Source organism: Palaemon carinicauda, chromosome 1 (genome assembly GCF_036898095.1).
Source record: "Palaemon carinicauda isolate YSFRI2023 chromosome 1, ASM3689809v2, whole genome shotgun sequence".
NCBI classification, from domain to species: domain Eukaryota; kingdom Metazoa; phylum Arthropoda; class Malacostraca; order Decapoda; family Palaemonidae; genus Palaemon; species Palaemon carinicauda.
The window spans coordinates 274466748-274481747 of NC_090725.1; the positions used below are offsets into that span (position 1 = coordinate 274466748).

A 15000-nucleotide genomic window follows, 5' to 3' on the forward strand; every position below is an offset into this window, starting at 1 on the left:
AATTCTTTCCAAATCCACAGGGCATTGAATTGGGTGTGATGGACAAAATTCTAATTGGGTGGAATAAACCTTGGTGGGGGGAGAGCCCACTTGATCTCCATATTATCTTCAAAGATTTTAATCTTCCCATGGAAGAGGTAAGTCATTCCTCCCTATACGGTTATGGGCAATGGAACTGTATTACATAATCTACAATTGAATAGAAAAGTAAAAATAAAAGTTAAAAGACAAAGTTAGGCTTAAACTGTATTACTACGTCTTTTAAAGGCAGACAGGGAGGATTACTTGATACATATTAATGAATCGCCTCCAGTGATAAAAGTCTATACTACCAATTAAAATAAGACATAAAAATAGGATTAAAAAATGGGACACTTAGTCTCATTAATAATTCACTCATAATACATACATATACTGTATGTACTCCTTCATGTGTGCTATCCAAACGCATTTCTCCTTGTTATAAAGAAATTGACATACTGCATGCTTCCTTCACTACTCGATAGTTGCAATTTTATAACGTTATCATTGTACGCGATCCGTCAAAAAAGACAAATAAATATCTAAACACTTATACACGCAACCAAATCTCCACGTTACCCGAGAGATGGGGAGAGCTTAGGGTGACCGATATATATATATATATATATATATATATATATATATATATATATATATATATATATATATACACACACATATATATATATATATAAATATAGCGTAAGAGTATATATATGTATATGTGTACTGTATATATATACATATATATATATATATATATATATATATATATATATATATATATATATATAGACTCTTACGCTTTATTATAAAGGAGAGATCATTAGTTAAAATACTAATTATTTGGCGACATTTATTATATATTCGTCCAAGCAGTTTTGTATTAACTTGAATTATTAAATGTTACACCAATTAAACATTCAACAAAACTGAGTGACCGGGTGACATTAACCCCACCGATTTAAAACTGAAATCGCAATGTTTTCTGATCTAATTGATCCACATGTTTATAAATATTTTCTTTCCAGTCGTGGTTGTATGGAGTAAATGGGTTTTCCAGCATACAAGGACGCGAGAACGTGTTACAAGCGTTCGTCACTGGGGAATCAGCACGGAAAATGGAGAACCTGCCACCAGAAGTGGTCAGAGAGCACGTTATAAAGCACCTTGGAAGGGTCACGGGTCAGAACGTTCCTTCGCCTTCTTTCTTTCGGAGGTAAGAAGAATCTTCTATCACCTCCTTGGAAGGGGTACATACATTGTCTTTCTTTAGTAGTTAGGAATTGTAGACCAGAAACTTGCGGTAGCCAATTGAAAACGTCCCTGCCTGGCAATCTACTGGACTGGGGGGTTCGAGAACCGCTCAAGCTCTATAGTTTCTAGTAGTGACTTCAACCTCACCATCCTTGTGAACTAACGATGGCGGGTTTGGGGGAGCTTATAGGTCTACCTGCTGAGTCATCAGCAGTCATTGCCTGTCCCTCCGTGGTCCTAAATTGGGTGGAGAGGGGCTTGGGCGCTGATCATACGTATACATATATGGTCAGTCGGTAGGACATTGTCGTGCTAAGGCATTGTCACTGTCCTTTGCATCTGCCATTCATGAGTGACCTTTAAACCTTAAATTGTCATGCCCCAAATAGTTGAATGCAATGTTATCTATTATAGACTTACTCGTAAACAAAAAGACAAGACCAAAATTAGAAACGCTTTTGGAATATACTGTATACTTGGAGAGACACGTCACTTATCATCATTAAAACCAAGTCTACCAAAGTTAAACAGAATGTTTTTATTCTAGATTAGCTCATAATTGAGGCACATATGAATCCATTTGTTTCAGGACACTTGACAACTGTTTGCTCTATTTGGAGGGAGCTGTTCAATTTATCTTCATTTGTACTACATTTATCAAGTTCTTGAATTTCAGAAATTGGTTGTCTGTTCTTTCGGTTCAAGTATTGATGTTCTTAAAAAGATTAATGACAATAATAATGATAGTGGGGTTATGTTATATGAAAAATTAAACCTTTCAAGGTTTAGTTCATTTTTAAACCAGACTGTAGTAGTAAAAAAAGAGAGAGAAAAATAAAGTAGTTCTTACAATACCATCCTGGTCTAGTAGTTTTAGTGACATCGTTTTCATTTCAAAAGATTTTCTATCTAAAAAATCTTACTGAAATACATAAACTATTGATAATATATAAAAAGTTGTTTACTCAGAGAAATGATGAGTGTGAATGTTAGGTTGACAAGAGCTGCAATTATTTAAAACATGACCATAAATATATTGATCTCGTAGCATTATTTAATAGTTTCACACTGCACTAAAATTAGACTAATATTTCCATTACTTTTATGTCAGCAACCAAACTTAGCAGTAATTTTCTCTTAGAATAATTGTACCTTTTTATATTATCAATACTTAAGAAACAATTTAACCAATATAAAAGAATAAAAACCTGTATGATTTAAGATTTCAGAACATAACAGAACAACAAGTAAATATAGGTTAACTGAACAATCGGTTTCATTTTATATTCATCTAAAAGATCAAAACGTTCAATAAAACGTTCCAAGGTGGAAAGATTAAGGTTGCACCTGGATTTCAACATACCCAGCTCCACAGGAGAGGGATAGAGAATCAAGTTTATTACTTTTAAGCATATAAATACACGTATATGCATACACATATGTATATATATACAGTATATATATGAATATATAATTTATATATTATATATATATAAATATATTATATACAACATGAAACTATATATATATATATATATATTATATACAACATGAAACTATATATATATATATATATATATATATATATATATATATATATACATATATAATGTTTGTGTGTGTAGGTGTGTGATAGGTATATATGTGTGCCTACACAAATACATAAATTAATTCATATATATATATATATATATATATATATATATATATATATATTTATATATATGTACATATATATGTATACATGCATATATATACATTTATATATGTATACATATGTATATATGCGCATATATATGCTGTGTGTATATATATATATATATATATATATATATATATATATATATATATATATAAAACACCCTGATTCTTGAAATTTCCCTGAACACAGAACTCAATGGTACAACAACGTATGGGTGAGAGGGTCCAATTCGTACGTGACGGTCGCTGGAGACAGGAACGGTCTTTATTCTCGACATCCTCTGACGAAATCGGTTGCGAACTCGGATGGAAAGCAAGTAAGTGCAAACAAGACTGTTTTTAGTAACTTCGAAAGCAGCTAAAAGTATAGAACTGGGACGTATGGCAATTCTTTAATGTGCTGAAATATGTGTATAGTATATGGACTTGTATATATATATATATATATATATATATATATATATACATATATATATATATATATATATATATATACTGTATATTATATATATTTTCTTTCCTGAGTGGGGATACCTTAACGTGGTGATAGGGTTTGTGTATCGCCATGGTCAGTAAAGATGTACTAGTCAGACACCCATACTGTACTAGGTTGGGTTGCTGTAAGTGATCAGACGAAAATCTCCCACCATCACCAATCCGCACTGGCCAGCGTGATGATGAAAACTGGCCAAACCCTAAACACGAATAAAGGCATGTCTGAGGCCTTTGTGTTGCAGTGCACTAGAAACAGCTGCATTACATCACATAATGGCTAGATACAGAGATACATATATGTATTAATGTTAATATCGCTGTACAAAAAAGATTTTTTTTATCATTTTATACAATATATTTCTAAATACGAACATGCAAACGTAATATCTCATATATGCATCATGTAATATCTTTTAATAAATTGTCGTTATATGTGATCATGTATTAATGTGGACAGCTTCTTTATTACAATTTTCTCATTTCTAAATAATATCATCACAGGCTAATTTAAAGTTATGATATGAGCTAATCCAGTAGGGAAGAAACTACGCAGGAAAAATAAATTATTGAAGAAAATTTTATCGTTTTTAAAGTATCCTCTATTGTTACATTCTAATGTAATTTCGTTTCAAAACAAATGAATATGGCTATACAACATTGCGTTTGCAAAACAATCTAGATTCCTTTTTTCTAGATGATTGCGTTTTTAATGCAAAATATATATATTTCTTTCAAAATTTTCTATTTTCAGAGCGGCACGAAAATGCAACTGTGCAATAATAAACTTATTAATTAAATATCACTCGTAGTCTGTTGAAATTAACAACACCCCTTTCTAAAAACATAAGACATCTTAATCCTATCTAAGAAATGACTCAATTACATTTCGGTGTCAGGATGCCAGAGAACTTTAAATCAATTAATCATATTTTTTACATTGCAGATCCTATTTTGGGCGGGTGAGCACACCGAAACTGACAGGTATGGTACAGTTGATGGCGCCATGACCAGTGGAGAAAGAGAGGCATACAAAGTTCTTAATCAGTATGTCTTAGGATGAGAAACCAATCTGACCCAGATGGGTATTATCATCTGTTTTCTCATGGAGATAATTTCTCCGAGACTAATGTTTTATATTTATGGATAGTGTTTTTAAAATGCTCTTGTTAATACATATTTTGGTGATATATATTTTATGTTAATAAATGTTATTTGAAAATAAATCTGAACACAAAAGTTTTCAAACGGGTCTCATAATTTGGATCCTAATTAAAGATTTCTTGCATCCTTTTTTTAAAAAAGAATCTGCTATCTAAAAATGGAAAAATTAATAAGGGAAATATCTGACTGGGAGTCTGAATCACTTTGGCCTCTCGTACTGTCCGTTGGTTCGAGTCCTTCCGGGAAGTCAAGGGGATAAGATATTACTGTGACTATCAGAAATCCATACCTACATTCTTATTATACAGCATTTTACTACTGTTATTCCCATCATTATTATTTCCCTCGCTCTATATGTGTGTGTATGTATGTATGTATGTATGTATAGTATATATACATACATACATGTATGTATAAACAATATATATATATATATATATATATATATATATATATATATATATATATATATATACACAGTATATATACATACATACATGTATGTATAAATAATATATATATATATATATATATATATATATATAAATGCGTGTGTATGTATGTATATGTGTTGTACAGACATCTACATATATATATATATATATATATATATATATATATATATATATATATATAAGCTCATAACAACTCATACCTATGGAAAGAATAATAATGGGAATGACACTAAGAGACAGAAAAAGAGCAACATGGACACGAGAATAAACTAAAGTAGAGGATATTCTAACAATATGTAAGAAAAATAAATGGACATGTGCAAGAAATATAATGATAATGTCAGATTATAGATGGACATTAAGAATGACAGAATGGGTTCCTGGAGATTGAAAGAGAAGACGGTGGATTAGCGAACTACGAAAACTTGCGGGTATAAACTGGCATAGAAAGTCCATAAACAGACACGAGTGGAAAAAAATGTCTGAGGCCTTAGTTCGGCAATAGATTAGTAACGACTGATGATGATGCTGATATATATATATATATATATATATATATATATATATATATATATATATATATATACACACACCATATATATATATATATATATATATATATATATATATATACATATATATATAAACATACATATATATACACACAATATATATATATATATATATATATATATATATACAATATTTATACATATATATATATACATATATATATACACAATATTTATATATATATATATATATATATATATATATATATATATATATTTTCAGGGTGGTCAAAAAGTAGGTGGACAGTATGTGGAACAAGTTTATGCATCGGCTTTTGTATTTTGGTTCACATTAAAATCTAATTGTCAATACAATAATTGTAGTAGTAAATCTAATTGTATGTATATATAAAATCTCAAAATAAAAGTGATCATTTACTGTCCACCTACTTTTGGACCACCTGTGTATATATTTATGTACGTATGTACGTATAGATGTGTGTATGTATGCAATCATCCAATAAACTTAATGTTGGCAATAAACTTATAGGTAAACTCGGTGCCAGAACTTAGCAAGTGTGTCAGTTGCTCCGCGAACTGTTTGATTATCGGGAGAGATTTATATTGAAACTTTAATCATCGAAGTTTACAAAGTTTGTCCTCAGAGACGTCTCTTTCTACGATCCTTCTGAGAGAATACTTATTGCTCATCGGTGTACAATAACAGGAAACATAAACAACTGCCATATCTATAAGACTAAAGTTCTAAGGATTATTATTATTATTATCATTATTATTAGCTAAGTTACAACCCTAGTTGGAAAAGCAAGATGCTGTAAGCTACAACAAGGAAAAATAGCCCAGTGACGAAAAGATATAAGGCAATAAATAAATGATATAAGTAATGAAAATTGAAATAAAATATTTATTAAAAATTAGCAACAATAAAACAGATTTTTGATATATAAACTATAAAAGGACTTATGTAAGCCTTATAAAAACATTTGCTGCGAGTTTGAACTTTTGAAGTTCTACTGATTCAACTACCCGATTAGGAAGATCATTCCACAACTTGGTCACAGCTGGAATAAAATTTCCAGAGTACTGTGTAATATCGAGCCTCCTGATGGTGAAGGCTTGACTATTAGTATTAACTAAGTAATACCTAGTATTACCTAATATTGCGGATGGCTGGATAATGAATCAGCATCAATACAGTATGTGCATTTGAATAAAACTTTGATTTTGTAATTAGTCATGAAGAATAAATGATAGAAATATCTGCAATACAGGGATATATGATACAAATAAACTAAAAATAAACGATGCATAAGTAAAAATGTGATTGAAAGACCTAATCTCGTGTAGGCTAATTCATGTTCTCACATGATATTTACAGATTTCATAATTGATAGAATGAATAAACAATAGTACTAGACCTATACCGATTACAAGAAATAATATAAATAATTGGGCATATGTATATTATTGATTCATATGCAGGCTACACATTAATTAGTAGGCCTTTGCTTTCAACTGTAAACAAATATATGAAAATGCAAGCAAATATTAAGCTCAAAAACTTTACAGAACAGGCAATAATAAATATATTTAACAACACGGTTAAATCTGGGAGATTAGATAATAAAGTTTCGCCACGTAATTTAAAAGTCAAAATGTAGCAAGGCATTTGAACCCAATATATGTTAAATCAACACAAATGGACCATTTGTATCTTGCTATCGCAGGTATATATTGTTTGAATATTCTCGCAACGAACTGTTTTAATGACTGTTGTGAATCAGAAACTATTACTATACTTCTCGACTAAATTTATGAAAGCTTCTAGAAGTGCGCGTCTCTCTCTCTCTCTCTCTCTCTCTCTCTCTCTCTCTCTCTCTCTCTCTCTCATGCATTTGTGTTAAGGTTTGCAAGCTAAGAGATTTAGTTTGGTAAATAAACTAGCGTAGGCAATTACGTTGTCTTATTTCTGAAGATAATAGTATTAGACCTACACATAAGGTAAAACGTGGCACACCAAGTTAACTAGTCAAATAAATCATGATAACCGTCAGATTTCTAAGGTTAAATTACTATTAATTAGATATGTTTATCAGAAGTTAGAAATGAATATTAAAACATTTTCACAACTGACTCATTTTCCTAATTCCTCCATAAAAATGGTTGTTAAGGAATATATGAATGTATGTTCCAAATAAAACCTCCAAAATGGGTAAATTATATATTCAATTCAACATCGATAAGTAATACTTTATATCCAAATTATTCAGAACATGCCTAGAACAAGTTTTTAAAAAACGAAATAAGGAAAATGTAAGAATTAACATTGTTCTGTTTGGTGAATCATGAGAGGAATGGCAAAAGAGGATAGAATTAACATTGTGCTGTTTGGTGAATCATGAGAGGAATGGCAAAAGAAGATAGAATATTTGAATAGAGAAAGCAGAAATGTAGGACTGAAAATGAATGTGATTAAAAGTAAGATAATTAGGCACTTTGCGTTTATAGACGTAGGGGAAGATGATGATGAAAACAAAGGTAATATTCAATGAAAATGGGGAAAGACAACAAATAAGGGTTATGGACGAACTTCTACACATTGTTAATGAACATACATAGGGCAGATAGTAAATGTTTCTCCAGGACACGAGACCGCAATCGAAAGAAAGATAAGCATGGGATGAAGAGCATTTGATAAACAAAATGAGATTATAAAAATTAGTGACAGTTTCTCTAAAAAGAAAGGTGTTTAATCAGATGATCTTACCAGTTTTAAGTTATCCATCAGAAATTTGAAGCCTTACTAAAAGGCCTTAGAACATAAGCTGGTTATAACTTAAAGTGCTATGTAAAGAATAATGATGGTAATAACACTAAGAGACAGAAAAGAGCAACGTGGATAAGAGAGCAAACTAAAGTAGAGGATATTCTTAAAACATTTAAGAAAAAAGAAATGGATATGGACAGGATATAAAGAAAAGGACGGACAACAGATGGACATTAAGAATAACAGAATGGGTCCTTAGAGATTGTAAAAGAAGCAGGGAGGGAAGAGAAGACGATTGATTGGCAAACTAAGAAAATTTGCGGGTGTAAATTGTTATAGACAGACCATAAACAGACGCGAGTGGAAAGACTGTTAGGCTTTTGTCCTGCAGTGGACTAGCTATGGCTGCTGATAATGACGATTGTACATAAAAAAAAAAAAAAAAAAAAAAAAAAAAAAAAAAAAAAAAAAAAAAAAAATTCCATGGCTACAAAAGTGCATACGGGCTACAATGTATTGAAGAACATTACAGAATTAAACAAACTCAAAACGAAAATGTTAAGCCCTTGGTCGGGTGCAGCTGCTTTGAGGGAGTCCACGCGATGGCCGGCTGATGTGACATGCTGGTGTCAACAGACAGCAACCAAAACAGGTCAGATGATACGTCGTATGCAGTTTATTTTATAGGTAAAATTATGACAGCTATCACGCGATGAATATAATATACGTATCAAGCCATGCAGGAAGCGAAAAATTGATCGCCAGACTCACATCGTGAGTCTGACGATGTCAATAACGCAATTTTTTTTTTTAATTTCTCCTTATACAATATATATATATATATATATATATATATATATATATCTATATATATATGTGTGTATATATATATATATATGTATATATATATATGTATATATATATATATATATATATATATATATATATATATATATAAAGACTCATCACTGATAATATAGTAAACCGTACATTTTTAGTTTCGTTCATAGACAATTCAATCATTCTTGTTTTAAATACACAAACACACACACACTTGTATATATATATATATATATATATATATATATATATATATATATATATATATATATATATATATGTGTGTGTGTGTGTGTGTTTGTGTGTGTATGTGTGTGTATTTGTGTGTAGCTTTATAGCACATATCCATGAAGATTCAAAGGTCGACCTACTACCATAAAGGCAAGCATAAACTCCAAATAATTCAAACCTAAAAAGGGCCAGTCAGAGGGAAATTGTTACAACCTGTCGACACATTCAAACGTCGAGAAACTGAAAAAAAAAATGCGAAACGCTGCATACAATTTCCCTGGAATTATAGCGATTAAGGCGGTGAAAATGTTTTAGCCCCGTTTTGCCTCGATCCTTTTCCCTAAAGGACCGGACGTGAGGTGCATCCTGGATTTCATCGCACGCCGGGGGCGGTAGATCGTAAAAGAGGCGGGGAAACACGGGCGTCGGTGTGCGCTGATGAATAGACTAAACGTGTTTTAACGCGGTAATTCTAACTTTCGTTGGTATAACAGAAACAGATGATTTTAGACCAAGTAAATACTCGTAAAAGAAGGACTTGACACATTTTAAAGCAAATACACAAGCATGATAATAATAATAATAATAATAATAATAATAATAATAATAATAATAATAATAATAATAATACATTGAGTAATTCTAATAATAATAATAAATAATAATAATAATAATAATAATAATAATAGATTTAGTAATTTCAATAAAAATATTTTTTCTAATTTTTATAAATAATGATATAAAACAAATGTTGAAAGACAGATTCAAAATGAAAGCTTTAGGAAAACTATCTTATTTTGTTGGTATTGACTTCAGACAATGTGATCTGGCTATACGACTTATAGTGGTTGAAGATTACTGTTAAGCCCCCCTGACACTTGCACGCATTTCTGGCACGCACTGGCACGCAAAATGCGTGCCAGTGCGTGCCACTTTTGTGGCACACACTAGGAGGTTCCCGCACTGTTCACGACAAGTTCACGACACGTTCAAGCATAGTTCACGACAAGTTCACGCCACGTTCACTCATCTTTCCGCATCTTTCCGCATCGTTCACGCATCGTTCACTCCAGTTCACAACTTGGCCACATCATATATGATTTTTATCAAAAGCGTATTCTTGTGCTAATCTTTGATTAATATCCCCTGTATTAATGTGTGGTTTATCTTTATAGATATTTGTAACAATTATACTTCTATTTAGTATAAATTTTATTATTTAATTACTATTATAGGTAATTAACTGGTTTGAATAATTTTCAAGCTTTATAATTTACTGAAAAAATAATATTTTATGGCAGTTATATGCTGATCAGATATTTGGAACCCACTTTACATTTTCTTAAAATTTAATTGAAAGATGACTATTCCATTCATTAGTTTTGTTGTATCGTTTGTGAACTAATATCATTGAAACTGAGGCAGAAAAGATATTATCTCTAAAAATATTAGGTTGGTTAGGTGCCCTGTGAGCATTGAAGTCTTTCGCCAGGGTAAATTTCTTTAGTCGCCCTTATTCAAATGGCAGTTGTAAACTTTTTTTCACTTTTGTAACTTTTCCTGTTTGTTTATATATATATATATATATATATATATATATATATATATATATATATATATATATCTATATATATATATATCTATATATATACATACATACATATATATATATATATATATATATATATATATATATATATATATATATATGTTTGTGTGTGTATACACATTCAATAAACCACAAGCAAAATGAAGAAAATATATCTCTCTCTCTCAAGTATTACACCTGCTCATGAAGGGATTAAAGAACTTCTGACCTCTTTTTGTGCTATAAAATCAATAATTCTCTCTCTCTCTCTCTCTCTCTCTCTCTCTCTCTCTCTCTCTCTCTCTCTCTCTCTCAATTAAATAAAGAAAGGGGAGAGGTAAAAGAATATATTGTCATTATACAGATTTTGTCTTTGATGATTATGAGGAAGTAGGGATAAATCCATTGATTTAATTGCCACGCACTGGCACGCATCCTCCCGCATCGTCCCTCAGTAGGGATAAATCCATTGATTTAATTGCCACGCACTGGCACGCATCCTCCCGCACTGTTCACGACGCGTTCACTCCAGTTCGCGCATCGTTCACGACTAGTTCACGCCAATTTTGTCGTGACAATGCGTGCCACAAATTTTGAACATTTCAAAATTCTCTGCACGCATGCCACGCACCGTTCACGTCAAGTTCACGCCAGTTCCCGCATCGTTCACGCCAGTTCACGACACAATGCGGGCCAGTGCGTGCCACAAATGCTTGCAAGTGTCAGGGGGCTTTTATCCATAGCTGATTGCTTCTCTATGGTACGTTTGTTAAGGTTCCTCTTTCCGTATACATTTGGGGTTATATTTAAATTTGCCATTATATAGCTCTTTTATTGATTTAAGTCAAGTAATGCCACAAATCGAAAAATTATAGTTATTTTCGGTAAGAAAATAAAAATTAGTAGAAAACCAGTCAACGCAAATAACCATCTATCATGACGGGAGTAATATCAGGTTATGCAACTCTTAAATATGCCTACTATTTGGTACGATTCTCCAAATCTTAAACCTGGAAAGAGCATTGCGATTGTTATTAAGAGAGAAACAACAAATAAGAAAAATAGCAGGAGAATATTAAGTCAAATTAAGATCAAACAGGCCAACTGAGTTCCTTAATAAAATGTGGATTCAAGTTACAAGTAGATGCAACTAAAACTCTTCGAATGAGCTACGGAGCGAAATATAAATTCAGAATTGTTGGGTCGAGGTAAATCTGCATAATTGAAATAACACGAATACAGGGATCACATGTATTTGAATTCTGAATATATCAACAAGTTTGATAAATGAGTGATGTTTCTCAATATACGTAGGATTTGTAAATGAAGGTATTCTTCTTTGGAGCATCTTTTATGATGATAAGAGAGACCGATGTGTTTGAAAACCCCATACAAGGCAAATGCATCATTTCACAAATATGTCAGATGAAAATGAGAAAGATTTAATTTGAATAGACTTAAAAGCAGCATAAAACTAAACATAACCAAACGAACAAACCGTAAAACAAACACATTCAATAAGAGATTCTGAACGTAGGATGACATTTAATTTAAAATAACGTCAAAGAATGTTTGCAACAATAACAAAAGCATTTCGTCTGGTATGTTTCAATTTTAAATGGGAATGAAATAATTCATTTCTAGATATAAACCTACAGTTTCACATGTAATTCCGAATATGAATAGCAAAATTAATAAGCAAAACAAGTTCACTATTGATTAAGCAGATTTCTCCCTGGATGGGGAGGTGTATGTATTCGACGTGCTATTGATGTTTTTTTTTTTTTTGCGTTGTATGTAGTAGCTGATGAGACAGTGATCGTTGTCTTGCTTTTTTTTCTCCCTCCCCACACACAACACACACACACACACACACACACACACACACACACACACACACACACACACATATATATATATATATATATATATATATATATATATATATATATATATATATATATCAAATAAGCCATATATATATTTTAATACGTTAATATCTGGATTCACTTACCGACCTCGGGATCAGAGTCTCGAAGCGAAATCTCTCAAAGACAATAGCATCTGACCGGCCGGGAATCGAACCCTGGTCCAGTCATCCTGAATCAGCCTGGACCAGGGTTCGATTCCCGGCCGGTCAGATGCTATTGTCTTTGAGAGATTTCGCCTCGAGACTCTGATCCCGTGGTCGATATGAGAATCCAGACATTAATGTATTAAAATATGTGGCTTATTTGAAATAAGAAAAACACGTCAAATGTGCAAAATTTATCAATATATATATATATCCCCTATTTGAGTGGTAATACCTTAATGAAGTGAAAAGGTTTGTATATCGCCATGATCGCCAAAGCTGTAATAGTCGGGGCCACCCAGACTAGGTTGGTTTGCTGTGAGCAATTATACAAGTCTCCCACCATCATCAATCCGCAGTTAGCCAGTGTGGTGGTGAAAACTGGCATGAAAAACATGTGAGGCCTTTTCCTGCCATGGACTAGATACGGCTGCATTTGTAGCTGTTATTATTATTATTATTATTATTATTATTATTATTATTATTATTATTACTTGCTAAGCTACAACCCTACTTGGAAAAGCAGGATGCTATAAGCCCAGGGGCTACAACAGGGAAAATAGCCCAGTAAGGAAAGAAAGCAAGGAAAAATAAAATATTCCAAGAAATGTAACATTAAAATATATATCTCCTAAATAAACTATAAAAATTACCCCCCCCCCTCTCTCTCTCTCTCTCTCTCTCTCTCTCTCTCTCTCTCTCTCTCTCTCTCTCTCTCTCTATATATATATATATATATATATATATATATATATATATATATATATATATATATATATTTCTACATAAGCAAGGATGGAATCGCTTGACATACATTTACAATATATATATATATATATATATATATATATATATATATATATATATATATATATATATATATATATATATATATATATATATATATATATATATATATATATATTTCTCAAAACGGGAAATTTTTATTTTGTAATTCTATTTACACCGTCCACTCGTTATTTCAGGCAGGGCAGCCTGCAGAAATTGACAATTCAGAATTCAATATCAATGACAGGTCACTCGCATCGATAACAAGGGAAAAAGCTGTAATGATTTCCTGCAATGATCACAGTTAATCCATTCTGACAGTTGCCGAGTGTGACCTGAAGTGCCAATTAGTGGAACGTAAGCCGAGAATTTCATTATCCCTACTTCATAGGCCTACACTGATCACAGGGTATTAGTTTCTTACGTAGAATGAAAAAAAAAAATGTATTGTGATTGAATTCTATGGAATCATTCTTCTGCTGTAGAGAATTAATTCGATAAGTTGGAACAAGTATCAATTGTATAATTAAGTCTTATCAATAATTATATTGTGGTGGGGTTAATTACTGGCTAGTCACGCTATTACTTTATATCTTAGATATCATCAAAATTAAGAATATACTGTATATTGTATTCTTTGCAATGCAGGTTTTTATCGGGTGTATTACGAAACTATATAACAAAAGTTAAATAACAAAGTCTTTGCGTATAGTGAAATCTAATATATATGATAAATCTCCATTATATGATAAAGAACAAGTGCCTGAATATATATATATATATATATATATATATATATATATATATATATATATATATAGTATATATAAATATAGTATATATATAAATATATATATATATATATATATATATATATATATATATATATATATATATATATATATATATGTTTTCCTAGGCTTTAATATTCTCAAGAGAAATATTTATTTCAATCGTTAGTTGTTTATTGTAACGATGGTAACATTTAAGTGCAAAGGGTCATGTTTCGCCCATAGATATGTAGGCCTACCTCGTGTTTATCAGGTTTTGGTTTATGAATGCACACATGACACGTTTCTTGTGCTAAT

At 31.2% G+C, this 15000-nt stretch overlaps 2 protein-coding genes across 2 annotated transcripts in view; one reads left to right on the forward strand and one right to left on the reverse strand.

Annotated features, from left to right (window-relative positions):
- The window catches only part of LOC137639179 (spermine oxidase-like), a 4939-nt gene extending 405 nt beyond the window's left edge, over positions 1–4534 (forward strand). Inside the window, exons 2-5 of the mRNA XM_068371471.1 lie at positions 21–137; positions 1053–1240; positions 3170–3296; positions 4418–4534. Coding sequence (XP_068227572.1) covers positions 21–137; positions 1053–1240; positions 3170–3296; positions 4418–4534 — 549 coding nt within the window. The remainder of the gene's footprint in view (positions 1–20; positions 138–1052; positions 1241–3169; positions 3297–4417) is intronic.
- The window catches only part of LOC137656593 (galactosylceramide sulfotransferase-like), a 254369-nt gene that overhangs the window by 118957 nt on the left and 120412 nt on the right, over positions 1–15000 (reverse strand). The gene's annotated exons all lie outside the window — the stretch shown is intronic.